The 20,003-nt window shown below is 42.6% G+C and overlaps 3 protein-coding genes across 5 annotated transcripts in view; all 3 read left to right on the forward strand.

The window, feature by feature from the left end:
• Nucleotides 1–7,101, forward strand: part of ddx46 (DEAD-box helicase 46) — a 33,747-nt gene extending 26,646 nt beyond the window's left edge. The window contains exons 17-23 of the mRNA XM_090188802.1: nt 884–1,021; nt 1,302–1,451; nt 3,844–4,065; nt 4,161–4,379; nt 5,687–5,831; nt 5,990–6,063; nt 6,329–7,101. Of these exons, the coding sequence (XP_090044928.1) occupies nt 884–1,021; nt 1,302–1,451; nt 3,844–4,065; nt 4,161–4,379; nt 5,687–5,831; nt 5,990–6,063; nt 6,329–6,376 (996 nt within the window). The 3' untranslated portion in view covers nt 6,377–7,101. The remainder of the gene's footprint in view (nt 1–883; nt 1,022–1,301; nt 1,452–3,843; nt 4,066–4,160; nt 4,380–5,686; nt 5,832–5,989; nt 6,064–6,328) is intronic.
• An 85-nt stretch (nt 7,102–7,186) lies between these two features.
• On the forward strand, nt 7,187–13,373 carry LOC149979923 (UPF0461 protein C5orf24 homolog). 3 transcript variants are annotated; one of them, XM_090188805.1, is made up of 2 exons: nt 7,187–7,888; nt 8,555–13,373. In XM_090188805.1, exon 2 carries the CDS (start codon nt 8,558–8,560, stop codon nt 9,167–9,169), a length of 612 nt encoding a protein of 203 aa, XP_090044931.1. In that variant the 5' UTR covers nt 7,187–7,888; nt 8,555–8,557; the 3' UTR covers nt 9,170–13,373. The 3 variants fall into 3 exon arrangements, with proteins under 3 accessions (XP_090044931.1, XP_090044929.1, XP_090044932.1); XM_090188803.1 differs by having other exon boundaries at nt 7,187–7,289; XM_090188806.1 differs by having other exon boundaries at nt 7,628–7,888; nt 8,552–13,373.
• A 1,442-nt stretch (nt 13,374–14,815) lies between these two features.
• Nucleotides 14,816–19,910, forward strand: txndc15 (thioredoxin domain containing 15). Its single transcript, XM_090188807.1, has 5 exons — nt 14,816–15,127; nt 15,680–16,128; nt 16,794–16,957; nt 17,649–17,779; nt 19,249–19,910. Exons 1-5 carry the CDS (start codon nt 15,031–15,033, stop codon nt 19,443–19,445), a joined length of 1,038 nt encoding a protein of 345 aa, XP_090044933.1. The 5' UTR covers nt 14,816–15,030; the 3' UTR covers nt 19,446–19,910.
• The last annotated feature ends 93 nt before the right edge of the window (nt 19,911–20,003 follow it).

Here is a 20,003-nt window from a genome sequence, read left to right on the forward strand (position 1 = left end):
TCTCAGCCAGCGAGAATATGTGCATATCCACGGCTATAAACCTTCTACCTTCACTCTTATAATTTATTTGGTCCAGAATCAGCTACCAAGGGCAGCTTGAATGCATATATATTTTACGTCTTCTTCCGGTGGTACGAATAATGGGGCGATGTCGGCCTAAATGTGTCACCGCGTTTGAGGTGTTGGCATCTGCACAGGCTATTCTCGTTGAGCAGTGGTGACATACTCTCTCTGTCCATCGCCATTGTAATCTACTTGGGAAGCCAAAAATGTTCCCAAAAAAACGGGATATTTCAACGATGATGGAGAATCCTCCTGGTTTATCCAACCCATCGTACAGAATTAGTTCCCCGCTGCGCCTTATAATAGAACAGTTTTGAAATGCGACAATTTAAGTCTTGAATTTTGATTACAGTGTCTGCATAGGCTTTAGTAGTTTTAATGGGAATAGCGAGGCGGCAGGGTAGCCTAGTGGTTAGAGCGTTGGACTAGTAACCGGAAGGTTGCAAGTTCAAATCCCTGAGCTGACAAGGTACAAATCTGTTGTTCTGCCCCGGAACAAGGCAGTTAACCCACTGTTCCTAGACCAGTTAACCCACTAGGCCGTCATTGAAAATAAGAATTTGTTCTTAACTGACTTGCCTAGTTAGGTAAAAAAAATGCTAAACATTTTTTTTTTTAAGTGTTTTATTTTTTTCCAGCTCAGATTTACACGAGGCATGCATCACCTGTGGTAGACACATTTCAGTGGAAGGCATAGGCCTAGTGTTCAGGGTTCACCGCGAGGACCGAACCCAGGTTCCGTAACGAAACGGTTCAGGAACAAATACGCGTACCGTTACAACCCTAATTTTAAAACCACCCTGATTTTGTTGTGTCCCAGGGCTTTGCCTACACCTTCATCACAGATGAGCAGGCACGCTACGCCGGGGACATCATCAAGGCCCTGGAGCTCTCAGGGTCCCCTGTGCCCAAGGAGCTGGAGCAGCTGTGGCTGTCCTTCAAAAACCAACGGCAAGCGGTAAGAGGAAGTTCTGAAGTAGTGCTGTTCCTGTGTTGTCGTGGAAGCGGTCTATGTGTGCCCAGCAAAAAAAAAACACTGTGCATTACAGCTGATGATTGTCAGCGACGAATTACAATATTATATTCTGTGTCCTTTTTTTAATTTATTTCTTCAACTCTCTATTCAACAAGATTAGACCGGTTTTGTCGCTGGCTTACTTCCCATTGCTGCTAGCACTGTGTCGTCAGTGGGTGAATGTAACACACCCTCTCTATAATGGCCCTTTTCTTTCCCCCAGGAGGGTAAAAGCATCAAGAGCAGCAGCGGGTTCTCGGGGAAGGGCTTCAAGTTTGACGAGACGGAGCATGCCCTGGCTAACGAGAGGAAGAAGCTGCAGAAGGCCGCTCTGGGTCTGCAGGACTCTGATGACGAGGACGGAGCCCTGGATGTGAGTACAGGTTCAGATCATGTGGATCGAGCCCTGGATGTGAGTACAGGTTCAGATCATGTGGATCGAGCCCTGGATGTGAGTACAGGTTCTGATCATGTGGATCGAGCCCTGGATGTGAGTACGGGTTCTGATCATGTGGATCGAGCCCTGGATATGAGTACAGGTTCTGATCATGTAGCTAGGGCCCAGGATATGAGTACAGGTTCTGATCATGTGGATCGAGCCCTGGATGTGAGTACAGGTTCAGATCATGTGGATCGAGCCCTGGATGTGAGTGCAGGTTCTGATCATGTGGATCGAGCCCTGGATGTGAGTACGGGTTCTGATCATGTGGATCAAGCCCTGGATATGAGTACAGGTTCTGATCATGTAGCTAGGGCCCAGGATATGAGTACAGGTTCTGATCATGTGGATCGAGCCCTGGATGTGAGTACGGGTTCTGATCATGTAGCTAAGGCCCAGGAAATGAGTACAGGTTCTGATCATGTGACTAGGGCCCTGGATATGAGTACAGGTTCTGATCATGTGGACCGAGCCCTGGATGTGAGTATGGTTTCTGATCATGTAGCCTGGGCCCAGGATGTGAGTACAGGTTCTGATCATGTGACTAGGGCCCAGGATGTGAGTACAGGTTCTGATCATGTGACTAGGGCCCAGGATGTGAGTACAGGTTCTGATCATGTAGCTAGGGCCCAGGATGTGAGTACAGGTTCTGATCATGTAGCTAGGGCCCAGGATGCGAGTACAGGTTCTGATCATGTAGCTAGGGCCCAGGATGCGAGTACAGGTTCTGATCATGTGACTAGGGCCCAGGATGCGAGTACAGGTTCTGATCATGTGACTAGGGCCCAGGATGCGAGTACAGGTTCTGATCATGTGACTAGGGCCCAGGATGCGAGTACAGGTTCTGATCATGTGACTAGGGCCCAGGATGCGAGTACAGGTTCTGATCATGTGACTACGGCCCAGGATGCGAGTACAGGTTCTGATCATGTGACTAGGGCCCAGGATGCGAGTACAGGTTCTGATCATGTGACTAGGGCCCAGGATGCGAGTACAGGTTCTGATCATGTAGCTAGGGCCCAGGATGCGAGTACAGGTTCTGATCATGTAGCCTGGGCCCAGGATGTGAGTACAGGTTCTGATCATGTAGCCTGGGCCCAGGATGCGAGTACAGGTTCTGATCATGTGACTAGGGCCCAGGATGCGAGTACAGGTTCTGATCATGTAGCTAGGGCCCAGGATGCGAGTACAGGTTCCACACTCTCCTAAAGCTTAGAGTAGAATGCCAACTGTGGCTTGTATGTAGCCTCGCTACTGTTATTTCACTGCTGCTCTTTAATTCGTTATTTTTATTACATTTGTTTACTTATTGTTCTTAGAACTGCATTGTTGGTTAAGGGCTTGTATAGAGGGTTATGTAGGGAGCCATTTGGGACCTATAAACTCACCTGGTTCCAGGCTAGGGTTATAGAGGGTTATGTAGGAACACTCACCTGGTTCCAGACTAGGGTTATAGAGGGTTATGTAGGGAACACTCACCTGGTTCCAGACTAGAGTTATGTAGGGAACACTCATCTGGTTCCAGACTAGGGTTATGTAGGGAACACTTACCTGTTTCCAGACTAGGGTTATAGAGGGTTATGTAGGGAACACTCACCTGGTTCCAGACTAGGGTTATGTAGGGAACACTCACCTGGTTCTAGACTAGGGTTATAGAGGGTTATGTAGGGAACACTCACCTGGTTCCAGACTAGGGTTATGTAGGGAACACTCATCTGGTTCCAGACTAGGGTTATGTAGGGAACACTTACCTGGTTCCAGACTAGGGTTATAGAGGGTTATGTAGGGAACACTCATCTGGTTCCAGACTAGGGTTATGTAGGGAACACTCACCTGGTTCCAGACTAGGGTTATAGAGGGTTATGTAGGGAACACTCATCTGGTTCCAGACTAGGGTTATAGAGGGTTATGTAGGGAACACTCATCTGGTTCCAGACTAGGGTTATGTAGGGAACACTTACCTGGTTCCAGACTAGGGTTATGTAGGGAACACTCACCTGGTTCCAGACTAGGGTTATAGAGGGTTATGTAGGGAACACTCATCTGGTTCCAGACTAGGGTTATAGAGGGTTATGTAGGGAACACTCACCTGGTTCCAGACTAGGGTTATGTAGGGAACACTCATCTGGTTCCAGACTAGGGTTATAGAGGGTTATGTAGGGAACACTCACCTGGTTCCGGACTAGGGTTATGTAGGGAACACTCACCTGGTTCCAGACTCTTGATAATGTATATCGCATTCCATCCATTGTGGTCAAACAATACGTTTCTAAAACCTCATAGAATACGTACTATATTGACACAATATCTCACCCTGTCCTTACAGATTGACGAGCAGATCGAGAGCATGTTCAACTCCAAGAAGAGGGTGAAGGATCTGTCGGCTCCAGGGGGAGGGCCGCCCAGCGCTGCGGCCGTTGCGGCTGCAGCGGCAGGGGGCCTAGCCAACCTCGGTGCCCCCTCTGCTGGGAACATCCAGAAACTGGAGATGGCCAAGAGACTGGCTCTCAGGATCAACGCCCAGAAGAACTTGGGGGCTGAGGCTCAGGTGGGTGTGGGTGGGTCTGTGTTTCTGTGTGAGTTTTTTTTTTTAGTAGTCTTCAACCTTCCATCCTGACATAATCCATTACTCTCTCTGGACAGGATGTGATGCAACAGGCCACCAATGCCATCCTGAGAGGAGGCACCATCATGGCCCCCTCCGTCTCGGCGAAGACCATCGCCGAGCAGCTGGCCGAGAAGATCAACGCCAAGCTCAACTACATCCCTGTGGAGAAGCTGGAGGAGGAGAGGCAGGCAGCTGAACAGGCCGAGACAGTCAAGAGATACGAAGAGGAGCTGGAAATCAATGATTTCCCTCAGGTCAGTTTTTATATGGGCCTGGATCCCAAATGCCACCCTATTCTCTATATAGTGCACTATTTTTAGCCTATTTCCTAATCCCTAGACAGTGTCTTATGGGCCCTGGTCAATAGTAGTAAACTACATAGGGAATATGTTGTCATTTGGGACTTAACACTAGGGTGTAGGTGGAGGACTCTGCTCATTGAATCTCTAAATGAAAGGTATTCACCATTACTATGCTTTACTTTATCATGCTGATTCTCTTTCAGTTGAACGCTGAGCGGTCTATTTGCCATGTCTGTTCCTTGACGGACGGAGCTTACGGCGAAACACAAACTGGTTGATCTTATTCGTATTTGTGACCGACCGGCTCGATTTGGTCTTTTATGTAGCAAAAAAAAATAAAAATATATATATATATATTTTTTTTAACATTAGATTAAAGTAGAGACTCAGAGTTGGAAAATGGTATATCGTACAGTTGAGGAATGAAGGGAAAGTAATTCTGCTTTGAAAGTTGATAAACTTGTTTTGGTACACCTATTGGAGAGCTCTTCTTTGTCTACATCCATTCTGCATTGTTCACACCCTCTTAAGCCTTAGCCTCACTCATCTCTTTAAGGGTTGACATGTGAGGCTTCGCAGAGTGGCTACGATAGTGTACTAAACGACCAAAGATTTCAAGACTAAAAGCTGGTTTATACTACATCTATTGACATGTCGGTAGACGGTTGTCGTAGTGACATGAACATTCTGTTGTCCTACTCTGAGACGTTTTGTGAGGTCAGTACCACCTAAACACAACCCTATATCAATGCTTTGTAAATCAAATCAAATGTATTTATATAGCCCTTCGTACATCAGTTGATATCTCAAAGTGCTGTACAGAAACCCAGCCTAAAACCCCAAACAGCAAGCAATGCAGGTGTAGAAGCACGGTGGCTAGGAAAAACTCCCTAGAAAGGCCAAAACCTAGGAAGAAACCTAGAGAGGAACCAGGCTATGTGGGGTGGCCAGTCCTCTTCTGGCTGTGCCGGGTGGAGATTATAACAGAACATGGCCAAGATGTTCAAATGTTCATAAATGACCAGCATGGTCGAATAATAATAAGGCAGAACAGTTGAAACTGGAGCAGCAGTACGGTCAGGTGGACTGGGGACAGCAAGGAGTCATCATGTCAGGTAGTCCTGGGGCATGGTCCTAGGGCTCAGGTCAGTTGAAACTGGAGCAGCAGCACGGCCAGGTGGACTGGGGACAGCAAGTCGTCATAAATACGGCCTAAGCGAACAGGAAGATGTTAATGTCTGTTTCCTGTGTTCCACCAGACTGCGAGGTGGAAGGTCACGTCTAAGGAGGCCCTCCAGAGGATCGGAGAATACTCTGAGGCAGCCATCACCATCAGAGGAACCTACTTCCCTCCAGGCAAAGAGCCCAAAGAGGGAGAACGCAAGATCTACCTGGCTATTGAGAGTAAGCAGCTATTCTACTTGCAATGACCACTTCCAAGTCTTCACCAATGTTGGAGAGTTGAGTGTTGCATGTTAGCAGTAGTGAGTGGGTTTTTTGTTGTTGTTGTTGTTGTTGATGGATGTCACTTGTCGTAATATTTTGATGTATTTGATTGACAGGTGCAAATGAGCTGGCCGTTACGAAGGCCAAGGCTGAGATCACTCGGCTCATCAAGGAGGAGCTTATCAGATTAGTAAGTTCTGGCCATAGAAATAGAATTCATATGTATGGTTCTGTCCTCTGTTATCTCAGATGTATGTATGTATGTATGTATGTATGTATGTATGTTAGTTATAATCATTTGTGTCAGTCTACATGTTGGTTGCATCATTGTATGAACACCAGTAATAAAAGTTGAATGTATTAAAAGTAATTAACTTGGCGAGGGGGGGGAAAATGTATTAAAAATAAATATATAATGTTTCTCATTGCTCAATAAATGTTCTCTCTCATTTTAGCAAAACTCCTACCAACCCACCAGCAAAGGAAGATACAAGGTCTTGTAGTGACGATGAGATTGGGCTCAGACGCAGTGACTTCTTCTTTCTCCAACGTTTCATCATATTTGTTTCAGAATGTATTAGTATATATTTTTTCACTGTAAGACCAGTGACCTCCAGAAGGGATTGTTCTCGTGAGAGTAGGATTGTTCTCGTGAGAGTACTCTCTCTTTTAGACTAAGTTTCCTCTCTGTACTTTAAGTGGAGATTTAGTCGTGATTTAAAAAAAATATATAATTTTTTTTAGGTTTCACGGCGCAAAATCTATCTGATATCCGTTCTATAATATACCAGCTGAAAATGTAACGGGTTCTCTACCACCATGATTCCAACATTTGCTTATTTTGTCCTTAAACATTAAGCATAAGTCGTTTTTTTTATTTTTTTATTTTACCTTTATTTAACTAGGCAAGTCAGTTAAGAACAAATTCTTATTTTCAATGACGGCCTAGGAACAGTGGGTTAACTGCCTGTTCAGGGGCAGAACGACAGATTTGTTTAACCTTCCGGTTACTAGTCCAACGCTCTAACCACTAGGCTGCCCTGCCGCCCCGTAGTTATAGATCCTGTATTATTTCTGTGTAAAATAATATTTTGGGTCACTGGTCTGTAGTCATCTGAACAAGTAAGGAATCACGCGTTGATCTTTTTTTTTTTTTAAACAGCCCTTGAATGATGTAATGTGTTTTTACTTCTTTCCCTCTCTAATAAAACATTGTGTTGGTAAGGAACATGTTGTCACTGGTCTGTGTTAGTTTGTGTGTCACATCTGGATTTGATGTTCTTTACATTGTACTGACAATCTTATCCGGCTATGATTGGGTTTTGTAGTGGCTTAAAAAAACAGGGCATATTATATGTGAACTACAAGATGAAAACCTATTGACAGAATTCAAGCTTAACCATAACGACAATGGAGGTTTGTGTATGTACTGTGACCTTGATTGCTTAATAATTACGTACTGTGGAAAGAACCAGCACAACGGATTTTTTCTTTTGGACTAAATTATTTAGTCTGCAGAAAAAGTGGTTGAAACTATTTCATGGTCCGTTGATCAATTTGCTACTTTCCAAATAGTGTTTCGGTCTTTGGAGGAATAATGTATGACGTAGCTTTACTGCGCATGCAAATAATATAACAAATTGATATTGTGAGGAAATTAGTTGCTATTACAATTGCGAATGTATTCAAGAACTGGCGTAAACACGATGAAAATGTAAAACATAATTTGCTTGGAGTTGCTGCAATTCCCTTTTGGAGTACCGCGCATGCGCAGTGGTCCCCTGTACCTTATACATTTTTAATGGCAATGGCTGCGTTTCTCATCTAAACATCTCATGCGAAACAACAAACCTATAAATACGACATTTCTTTGCACCTCTGACAAAAGGCGTTATCGATTTAGTAATAGTAATCGATCGATTGCGATCTACGAAAAATGGATCGGCTGTAGAATTTGAAGATAGAAGATCTGTCATTTTTAACCCTTTGCATTCCATGATCCACACACAATCGAGGTACAGTAATTGCTTGGTTTTATGAATTACTTTAATTAGCCATGTTTTTAATGTTATCGAAACATCAATTTCTGAACATATTACTTGTAAATGAGCGCGTGGTAAGTTTAAATTTTAATTTCCTAAATGTGTTGCGAAAACGAAAGCTTTTGTGTCAGGATTGTCTGCAAAATACAACGAACAACTAACTGATTTAATATATTTCGCTGAAAAAGAGGGTAGGCATTACTAGGCAACTGTGGTGTGGGAAGGCTAGTCCATTTTAACTCTCATTGTAACATTGAGTCTTTATCATGACGAGCTGCACCATCCCTGCACGTTCAACGAAGCTAGCATTGGATGTTGACAATAGACCATTACAAGAGTCAAGATATTCTATACTTTTATAGTTTCATAATTCATTATGGGTGCAGTACAGAAGTTGTCTCTCATTTGAAGTATTCTACACCAGCATTGATTTGTAACAGAACAGCCAAAACACAATATGCCACTACTGACTAGTCAACTAGTTTGTGGATGAGACTGGAATAGGATTCCTGTGCCTACTCTTAACTTGCACTACTAGCATTAGACCTGTAAAAAAAAAAAAGGTTATTCATTACATTTGAAGTAGTTTAGCATTTTCTCAACAATACATCTCTTGTATCCCATTGTTTTCTCCAGCAGAAGATGATACGTCAGGTGACCAACAACAATGACTATTGCATGAGTGGCAGGCCGTCATGCCTGGCAGAGGATGGCCGACACCCCACCAGTCACTTTGACCTATGCACTGCCCAGTCCAACAAGTTCTACCAAGCTCCCCCGCCCCCTCCCTTGCAAATGACCTTGCCCCCTCTGCCCCTGCCACCCCAGAACAACCTGAAACCCATGCCCTGTCAGAGGCAGAATGGCCTCAGTGAACCTCACCCCCAAGCTGTTGGAATTACGAACAATGAGAAGCCAGAGGACTCCAAGAAAAAGAAAAACCCGGGGAGGTCTGGAAGGAGAGGAAGACCTTCGGGGACCACTAAATCAGCAGGTTACAGGACCAGCACAGGGAGGCCTCTAGGAACCACCAAGGCTGCCGGGTTCAAGACCAGCCCAGGGAGGCCCCTGGGAACGACCAAGGCAGCGGGATATAAGGTCAGCCCTGGTAGGCCCCCTGGCAGTATCAAGACCCTGTCTCGCCTCAACAAACTAGGCTATGGTACGTGTAGCGCCGCAGCATTCCCCTACACTATGATGAACAAAGGCAGCCTCTGCGAACCCTCGTGCAAGGAAAAGGAGACCAACGAGTAAAGTCCTACTTTTCTCATGGCTTGTTGGAGAAATAAAAGGCTGCATGTCCTAAGTGCTGTCAAATAGAGGGGTTGTTTGTACCGTTTCCCTGGTTGAGTGTACAGATGTACTATTACTGGCATGTGCCTCTTCAGTGTGCATGCTTCTATCCAAACCAGATTTCTTTGTAATATAGAGTATAGCTTATACACTACACTGAGTGGACAAAACATAAGGAACACCTTCCTAATATTGAGTTGCCCCCCCCCCTTTTGCCCTCAGAACAGTCTCAATTCATCAGTGCATGGACTCCACAAGGTGTCGAAAGCGTTCCACAGGGATGCTGGCCCATGTTGACTCCAATGCTTCCCACAGTTGTGTCAAGTTGGCTGGATGCCCTTTAGGTGGTGGACCATTGTTGATACACACAGGAAACTGTTGAATGTGAAAAACCCAGCAGCTTTGCAGTTCTTGATTACAAACCGGTGTGCCTGGCACCTACTACCATACCCCGTTCAAAGGCACTTTGTCTTGGCCTTTCACCCTCTGAATGGCACGCACACATACACAATCCATGTCTCAATTGTCTTTAAAAGTCTTTAAAGGACTTTAAAATCCTTCTTTCACCTGTCTCCTCCCCTTCATCTACACTGATTTCAAGTGGATTTAACAAGTGACACCAATAAGGGATCATAGCTTTCACCTGGTCAGTCTAGGTAATGGAAAGAGCAAGTGTTCTTAATGTTTTTTTTTTTTTTTTAATTCTCAGTGTATGTGATATAGGTATAGCGTATACATTATGTGATGAAGAAATGCGGATGTACAGTACACTAGAGTAGTTATTGTTTGACATGAGAAAGTAAACATATTATCTTCCACGGAACTTCTTCCACTGAACTGTAATTCACCTAAAAGGATTCCTGTTCATCCAATCTCTATTGTTTGCAGCGTCTTTTCTCAATTAACTAATACAGTATGAATTTTATGCTGATGTTAACAGTAACAAAAAAAAACAGAACTATCCCTTAATTAGGATGTTACGAGTCTACACAAATTAATCTATATTTGAATTTGAACATGGGGAATTTGAACATTGTTGATACAAATCACAGCAGATGGTCGGTCTTTGTTGTTACTGTCAAAATGGCTACGTATTGAGGCTGTCCTACTATGAAATCTCTGTAGATAGTTTTATACTGTGAAATGGCTATTGTTTTTAAATCAACAGATCCTGAAGGTGCTATGTATCTCAGAACGTATTGACATGGTTTCTATTACGGCTGCAGAGCAAACTATTGTTTCACATGAACCACTCTATTAATAGGTCTACACGTGACTAACATGGCCTGGGGGTGCGTTCAGCAGGACGTTGTTCAACGTTCAGATAGAAAAACAGCATGTAGAACAAACACGCCTCTCTGACACGTAGAATAAGGCATTGTGTCAGCTCTTGTTTCTATCTGCTAGGTTCCAGAACGTTTTATTTCTATCTGCTAGGTTCCAGAACGTTTTATTTCTATCTGCTAGGTTCCAGAACGTTTTATTTCTATCTGCTAGGTTCCAGAACGTTTTATTTCTATCTGCTAGGTTCCAGAACGTTTTATTTCTATCTACTAGGTTCCAGAACGTTTTGACTACTGAATGTGACCTGTTGCTGGTGTCACAGTGGTGTCTGTATGTGTTGGTCTAGTACTACACCAAATATACCAGCACAATTCCTCACAGGAAGAGATCCTCCAGTCCGCTTCATTGGGTTCCCTTCGTACTGAAACACAACATTTTACACCATTTGAATTCTAATTTGAATATCAGACAATCAGCAACTAGTGTCTCCATAGGTGCGGAGTGTTGTTTACCTGTTACTTTGGAATTATTGATCGTTTTTGATAGCTATGATGAATACACATCAATATAGTACATGTCATTGTAATCCCAATTACATATTTACAATACCATGCATTTCAAATAATGGAGGCATACTTCCTTCGTAAGTTTTTTTTTTTTTGTGCTGTGATTTCTGAGGGGAACCCATGGGATGTTTTGGAGAATCAAGGTATTTTTGAGTAGGGGATATTTTTTTGGGGGGGCGGGGACTTCTTATGGGAATGGCTGGGTTATTGTGTTTTGTAAATACCTGAAACATTTCCTCAAACTTGGTCTTTTTCCCCTGTTTTACCTCGGAGCAAGGATAGTGTCAGCTGTCCTGTGTTGTCAAGTGTCAGTGCAATGTTTTGTGTTATGATTTATTCTCTATCACCATCTTGAAGAATAATAATAACAACTTGTATAGTGCTTTTCAATACAAGTAACACATTGCTTCACATTATAAAATAATACTATTCTTTCAAATATGATCATGTTTATTATTGAATTTTGTACAGCACTCGAGGCCTTCTCATTGAAGACCCACACAATAATTTATGCTTTGTCCATTGGAGAGATTAGTTGCATTTGGATGTAAAATAAATGATTCATTTTTTATTGAATAATGATGACATAGGGTACTACTATGTTCAAATCAATCTACAGTGTTGTATCATCTTAACCAAAGATTCAGATGTTTTCTGCCTTCCAGTTTGAGATGTTTAAGTAAATGCATGTAGCCCATAACAACTAATCAGATATTTTGAACAAATATAAAAATGAATCCTCTTAACATAAAACATTCTGTAACTTGTATTTGGGAGAGAGAGAAAAAAAACAACAACACGTATTTAAATCTGCTATATCTACTACAGGTATAATCAATACAATTGCTACTCAATTTCTGTTTGAAGTTGTATACAGTATGTACCCTTGCGCATCAAAGTTATATGCATTATAGTTTTTGAACACAGAAACAATAGTTGCGTATCTTGTCAAAAAGCGAAGAGCTTTTCATTTTGCATTGCAATACATTCAAAAGCCTTTTAGGTAGTGCTTATGTAGCAATGTTTTATATTACATATTACATTCACTGTTTATTGCCATACAGTATTCACAATATTATAATGTTCTACTGTGTCATTACATGAATTGTAACATACCATTCCCTTTACTGCGATGGGTTAGGTATTGACATTATAAAAACTAATGTTTGGTAAGAAATATAAATATATTAGTTGAAGTTTACAATGTTATTTTATGGTATAAGGGGGGGGGGGGGGGGGAATTGTACATTCTGCTTTGGTGTTTTGTGAATATTCTTGTTATTCATACGTAGGTTACACCCATGTCTCCATAAGTGCTGGTTGCATAAGAGTATACTTGATTTCTATACCAGAGTCCTCTATTTGAAATACTTGCTTCCATCACTCTGCCTGAAATATGTTTGTGAAACACAAAGCATTTTATCCACGTGGGTATTCATTTTATTGCATTCTGTCTGCATCAAATGTAATAATGCATTTATAACATTGAGTTAGTTGCACTTCAGTTATAGGACATTTTGAACATTTATCCTGTCAACCATTAATCTTGTATATTTATCTGAACCTTTATCTTGTATCATTAGAGGCAATCATTTACTTGTAATTACTTAGGCCTATCACTGCATCCAATCAGTCAAAAATATGAAACTGACATTTTTTTTTTTAGGTGAAAAAAAAAAACATGAATGGCTGGGAAGATTTGTTTAACCCATTTTGGAAATTGATGATCATTATTAATAATTTCTATGTTAAACTGTTTACATGGGGTTATCTTTTACTGTTTTTTCCCCCCGCCACAGTTTCTGCTAGATACCCGTGGATCTGTTGCAATATCTTCTAGCAACTTATTGCGACGACAAACTTCCTTATCAGAACGTTTTATTTCCTTCTCGGAACGTTTTATTTCCTTCTCGGAACGTTTTATTTCCTTCTCAGAACGTTTTATTTCCTTCTCAGAACGTTTTATTTCCTTATCAGAACGTTTTATTTCCTTCTCAGAACGTTTTATTTCCTTCTCGGAACGTTTTATTTCCTTCTCGGAACGTTTTATTTCCTTCTCAGAACGTTTTATTTCCTTCTCGGAACGTTTTATTTCTTTCTTGGAACTTTTTATTTCCTTCTCGGAACGTTTTATTTCCTTCTCAGAACGTTTTATTTCCTTCTCAGAACATTCAAGTATTTATTTCAATGGAATTGTAAGGCCCATGCTACGAACACGTTGTAATCACTATGATAGGAATTTGTATTAATTGTTTTACTATCCCTGCATGATTGTTGAGTGTTGAAAGTTGTGTAATAAACTAATTATAAATATATTTATTGAATGATAGGCTGTCATTAGATGCATTGCAATACAGCCTACATTGGGTGTATGTAATAGATTATGCTTTACAATATGATAATATGATAAAGGATATGATATCCTTTATGATCTAGTCAGGTCATTACAATATAAACATTTCAAAAATATTCAAACAAACAAAGATTTCAAACACAGCCTAGTATTGACAAAATGTATTCTTCCTCTGTGGTATTGACCAATTCCAACGCATAGAAATAGAATACTTAGAACAGACATCCCCTTTCAAGTCAATGACGGCACAAGTGACTCCCTAAAAACACGGCACTTTGACGAAGCTACAACCGGAAGTGGCTTTTCATAGCAGGTTAGGAGAGCATTTTCCCTAACCCTTTCCCTAACCCTCACTTAATTATCCTAACCTGCTACGTTAATTCTCCGAATGGGTGGATGGGCGGCCATTGTGAGAGTACCTATAGCAAAGCTGGTGGATAAATGCAGATAGTTCACTCATGCCGTTTGCCATTAAAAATGGTCCGTTCCGGTCTACTTAACGGGATGGGTCTCCCATAGACACCAATGCAATAGCAGCTGGGTCTGGTCTACTTAGTTCATTGACTTTCATTGAATCAGAAAAAAACAGCGAGTGGGGTGTCGCTTCCTGTTCTGTCGCTGCCCATACGCGCAAAGCACAATGTAAAAGCAAGAAGTATACCCATCAATCTGTGCTGTGATTTTTTTGAAACAACTCAACTGACATTGCAAAGAATACATTCCGTTGCATAAGCCACATCAGTTAGCGTCATTTAAATGAACATTCTACATTACCATGGACATTATTGCATTACAATACCAGGCAGACATTGTGAATAGACCCATGATTTTAACAGTCAAATTGCCAGGGTTAGAGGTTCCAAGGCCGTTCTATTCATTCTATTTACCAGTTAAATTGCCAGGGTTAGAGGTTCCAAGGCCATTCTATTCGTTATATTTCTATGGTCCGAAGATGGTATGATAAAGAATGCATCCCTATATACTTCCCGTTATGGTGTCTAGCGCCCCCCCCGCCCCCCCCCCCCTGACTTTATCAGGTTGGATCAGCAAATGAAGTTGGGAGTCCTACCCAGTTGACTACATTTCATGGTGGAAGCCCTCAATAGCGCTGTCCGTGTTAATACCACAGATAGAACAATGAGGGTTAGTTTTAAAAGTATTTGCTAATACCACAGCCAATACGGTATTTTGGCCACTAGAGGCCTTTATCATTCAATTCAATGGGCATTATTGGCATGGGAAACATGTGTTAACATTGCCAAAGCAAGTGAGGTAGATAATATACAAAAGTGAAATAAACAGCATTCTCTGTGAGTCAGAACCATACAGTCATTAATTTTGTTCGAGATGTTCGAGATCATCAAACCCGTGATGTAACATGGGAAAAGTGTGACTGACTGATCTACAAATCATATTGAGTAATTTGCAGATCAGTCAGTCTCGACTCGCCTTTCAAATCGCCTGCAATATCAAACATGCGCAATCTCTATCTATTGACCCGGAAGTTTTTTTTTTTACTGTAGTGCATCGCTTGATATTCCCGACAGTGACTCACAACATTGGTTCCACTTATCATAAATGCCCGTAACTTATATATATTGTTGTAGCTAATCGTAATTATGTCCAGAATATCAAGTAGACTCATGTTGACATGTATTGTATGTTTTACGATTTATGTTTCTGAAATAAAGAAAGCATCGTCAGTAACAGCTCAAGGTAAGAGAAGGGGACGCCAGCAGTTAGGTAGTGTTAGCTGTTTTTATGGTAGCTAGTTAGCGAGCAAGCTATAACGTTAACTCTTTATTTTCAACTATAAAACCAGCAAAGTTGACAGGCTAGCTATCTTACTACATGCTCTTGTGTAAAGGAGTCCAAAATGGTGCCTGGTTACATAGCTTTAGCTATTTTTGTTCTTGTTACATCGCTAGGTACATGTTTACCCCCAGTATCTTGTGCAGGTCAAAAATATTCGAACGTTACCATTTAGCGCTAGTAACGTTAGTTGGTTGTCAGAGAGGAAGAGGCGAAACATATTCCAAAATCTCTGGTCGTATTTGACAAGCAAGCACATGCAAGCTGGATCAGTGGTATACATGTGTATGATGGCTCTTATTCGTTCTACCTCATCTACAGTGATGGTGTATTCATTTGATGAATAGTCGAATTATTAGAACCAACAGGAACACATCTAGTAGGTTGATTTCGTAATGTTGTTTCTACAGTTAACTTATGAAATGATATAATAATATGTACCTGTTGTATTTACAGAGAATGATGAAATACCAGAATTCAAGTTCTCTGAGGACGTGGGCTCTGATATGGAAAATATTCCCAAATTTGTGGGAATCGAGGACCTTGAGTCTCAGCCAAAGAGGCAGTACAAGACTGCAGAGATCGCAGACGCGGTAATGGGAACCGAGCTACCTGTCAACCCAGCAGGAATCGAGTCACTGATCCCCAAGAATGTGAAAGACTTTCAGACAGGGTTCTCGCCACTCTGCGACGATGAGGCAAAATGTCCCTCACCTTTGACCCAAGAGGAGTCCAAGAATTCAGAACCCATGGAACCAGTCATATTGGGGATGGTCCACGTAGACGCCATGACAAATGAAGAACAGAACTCCACAGAAACTACAAAGACTTACAAAGTCAACTGTGATAAAAGGAACATAACAGGGGTGGACAACTTCACAGTGCAGGTCCTAAATGCCTCACAGGTAATCAGATGTCTGGGTTTGTTTAACTATATACATCATGACATGAACTAGTGTGCCTGAAATAGTAGGTCCCACTGCCTTGATACTCCCTAGACCAGGGTGCCTGAAACAGGGGTTGAAACCCGGTCCCGGGGTGTCTGGAACAGACTCCCGGTCCCGGGGTGTCTGGAACAGACTCCCCGGTCCCGGGGTGTCTGGAACAGACTCCCGGTCCCGGGGTGTCTGGAACAGACTCCCGGTCCCGGGGTGTCTGGAACAGACTCCCGGTCCCGGGGTGTCTGGAACAGACTCCCGGTCCCGGGGTGTCTGGAACAGACTCCCGGTCCCGGGGTGTCTGGAACAGACTCCCGGTCCCGGGGTGTCTGGAACAGACTCCCGGTCCCGGGGTGTCTGGAACAGTCTCCCGGTCCCGGGGTGTCTGGAACAGTCTCCCGGTCCCGGGGTGTCTGGAACAGACTCCCGGGGTGTCTGAAACACAGTCCCGGGGTGCAACAGTTTGTGTAGGTTTTTGTTCTAGCCTAGCTTGATTTAACTAATCATGGTGTGGTTGAGACTGGAACAAAGGCCTGGCACACACTGCAGCCATTCAGGATCTGATAGAGAGACCCCTGCCATAGACCTCAAAGATAACCTGTTATCTATGTCCAATGGGACCCCCCCTACAGGACTTGATGGAGTTCCTGAATGTAAATGGCACAGAATGCTCTCTGGTATTGTTCTTCACTACCTGGTGCCAGTTCTCTGCCAATCTGGCACCTCACTTCAACGCACTGCCCCGCGTCTTCCCCGGCATGCACTTCTTGGCACTGGACGCCTCCCAGCATAGCAGGTAAACTGCCAAAATACTTTACACCGGTGCAGGGCTCTCCAACCCTGTTCCTGGAGAACTAGTCCTGTAGGTTTTCACTCCAACCCTGTTCCTGGAGAACTAGTCCTGTAGGTTTTCACTCCAACCCTGTTCCTGGAGAACTAGTCCTGTAGGTTTTCACTCCAACCCTGTTCCTGGAGAACTAGTCCTGTAGGTTTTCACTCCAACCTTAAACTAGCCCACCTGATTCTAACAATTTAGTTGGCTGATAAACTGAACCAGGTTAGTTACAGCCGTGGTTGGAGTAAAAACCTACAGGAGGGTAGCTCTCCAGGAACAGGGTTGGAGTGAAAACCTACAGGAGCGTAGCGCTCCAGGAACAGGGTTAGAGTGAAAACCTACAGGAGGGTAGCTCTCCAGGAACAGGGTTGGAGTGAAAACCTACAGGAGGGCAGCTCTCCAGGAACAGGGTTGGAGTGAAAACCTACAGGAGGGTAGCTCTCCAGGAACAGGGTTGGCTTGAAAACCTACAGGAGGGCAGCTCTCCAGGAACAGGGTTGGAGCGAAAACCTACAGGAGGGCAGCTCTGCACCAGTGTATCAATATGTCCCCATTTGTATCCAACACAATGAGAAAGGTCACTTTTAGTTTTCTGTCGGTGTGTTGAGCGTAACAATAACACGTTTTCTTTCTGTAACGTGTTTCTCTCCAGTCTCTCCACAAGGTTTGGAACTGTAGCAGTTCCCAACATCCTCCTGTTTCAAGGTGTGAAACCAATGGCCAGATTCAACCAGACTGACAGAACCCTGGAGACTCTGGTGTCTTTCATAGCTAATCAGACAGGTATGTAAACAAAGGCAACGAGGCATCAGTCCCCTATCATTTAGTATTGGATGTATAGTATTTCAAAATGAAAGACGGTGTAGGATAAGACCTATATAGTAGGTGGTGTCAGAGGGAAGGCCCAAAATATTGTCAAAGACTCCAGTCACCCAAGTCATAGACTGTTCTCTCTGCTTCCGCACGACAAGCAGTACAGGAGCTCCAAGTCTAGTCATAGACTGTTCTCTCTGCTACCGCACGGCAAGCAGTACCGGAGTGCCAAGTCGAGGTCCAAAAGTCTCATTAACAGCTTTTACCCCCAAGCCATAAGACTGAAACAATTAATAAAATGGCCACCCAGACTATTTATATTTAACCCCCCCTCCCCCCTTTGTTTTTACACTGCTGCTACTCAGTTTATTATCTATGCTTAGTCACTTCACCCCTACATGTACAAATTACCTTAACTAACCTGTACCACGAACATTGACTCGGTACCGGTACCCGCTGTATATAGCCTCGTTGTTGTTTTGTAATCTTAATGGTTTTTTTTATTTTATTTTTTACTTTAGTTTATTTAGCAAATATTTTCTTAACTCAGTATTTCTTGAACTACATTGTTGGTTAATGGCTTGTAAGTTAGCATTTCACGGTAAGGTTGTATTCGGCGGATGTGACAAATACAATTTGATTTGGTGTTGTAAGCCTTAAAGCCCCCATGTGGTCTTTATAATTTTATTTAAAAAAAATAATTTCTTATGAATCATTGTTTCATTTTAATGAAAATAACTCCAAAATAAATATGATCATTTTATTTTAATCAGCCAACTTTGGCCCTTGAAATGCTCAGTCTGATTGTGTGGGCGTTAGGAAACACATTTTAAGATATTTACAGCCCTGATCGGCTGATAGGATGATCTAGAGCCCACCCCTTACCCAGATGAACAGTCTATTATAATCAACCACATTGTGACATCATGATGTGGGCCATAAGTTCCATCCCACCCGAACAGGGTAGCCTAGTGGTTAGAGCATTGGACTAGTAACCGTTAAGGTTGCAAGTTCAAATCCCCGAGCTGACAAGATACAAAGCTGTCGTTCTGCCCCTGAACAGGCAGTTAACCCACTGTTCCTAGGCTGTCATTGAAAATAAGAATTTGTTCTTAACTGACTTGCCTAGTTGAATAAAGGTAAAAAAAAAAAAAACAGTCTGAAATTCCAGGCAATTTCAAACAGATCTTACACAAAAAGGAAATTATCATAATTTTCGAGTGCAATTTCGACCTCATAAATCAAATCAGTGTGGAAATATCATTTTAAAAAACCAGGAAAATCTAGTTTAACTGCTCTGCCCATCTGATGCATTTCCCCCTGCCTGACAGAATGTAAACTTGGGGACTCATCTGCTTGTTCTCATAAATGTACTTCCAATATTTGAAAGACAGGTCATTGGTATTCATTAAAAGTGTTTTTAAATCTGTCTCTTAAAGGTTTCGAAGTGAGCCCAGATCAGAATGTAACAGAGGAGGATTTATCTGGACCTCTTCCCAATGTCCCAGTGAAGAGTATTGATTGGCTGCTGGTGTTCTCCATCTTGTTCATCTCCGGCTTTACCACCTATGCCATCCTACGGACTGACAGCATCCGCTGGCTCATCCCAGGCCAAGAGCATGAGCACCAGGACTAATATTTACAACCCAGAGACTGTAAGCCCTGTGAATAAAAGTTCCTCTCAACGTGAGAGTTGTTGGGCATAAAGTGTGGTAAACCTGGACATGTATTCAGAAAGTGTCACGGATAAGGAGCGCTGATCTAGAATCAGGTTTTGCCTCAGCACATAATGAATAAGATTGGAACGACCTGATCCTAGATCAGCACTCATACACTTGAGACCCTTTACGAATACGGACCCAGATTTTGGAGACGGCCCAAGACACAGCGCCAGCTCAGTCCTGATGGTTGTCGATGTTAACTGCTGGCTTCGCTGTAACATAGCTACTGCGATATAGATATACATAGTTGTTTGCTGAATGAATTACCCCTTGGATGTCTGAACACACATGTTCAGTGAGTCAGCGTGACATGCTGTTTATTTGCAACTGTTTTGATGGTGTTGTGATTAAAAGTGTCAAATTAAACATATTTTAAATGATCTTGACTCTTCATTTACATTACACATAAGAGTCATTGGACTTAGGTGTGTTCTGTTAAGAGCCCTAATCTGTCACCTAATCACCCCGTTTAC

The sequence above is a fragment of the Oncorhynchus mykiss genome, chromosome 10 (assembly GCF_057628025.1).
Source record: "Oncorhynchus mykiss isolate SJ-2025 chromosome 10, ASM5762802v1, whole genome shotgun sequence".
NCBI lineage: Eukaryota > Metazoa > Chordata > Actinopteri > Salmoniformes > Salmonidae > Oncorhynchus > Oncorhynchus mykiss.

Coding starts and splice junctions, on each gene's coding strand:
- txndc15 (XM_090188807.1), top strand. CDS start 15,031: ATGTCCAGAATATCAAGTAGACTCATGTTGACATGTATTGTATGTTTT. Junction 15,128..15,679: donor ATCGTCAGTAACAGCTCAAG/GTAAGAGAAGGG, acceptor TTGTATTTACAG/AGAATGATGAAATACCAGAA. Junction 16,129..16,793: donor AGGTCCTAAATGCCTCACAG/GTAATCAGATGT, acceptor CCCCCCCTACAG/GACTTGATGGAGTTCCTGAA.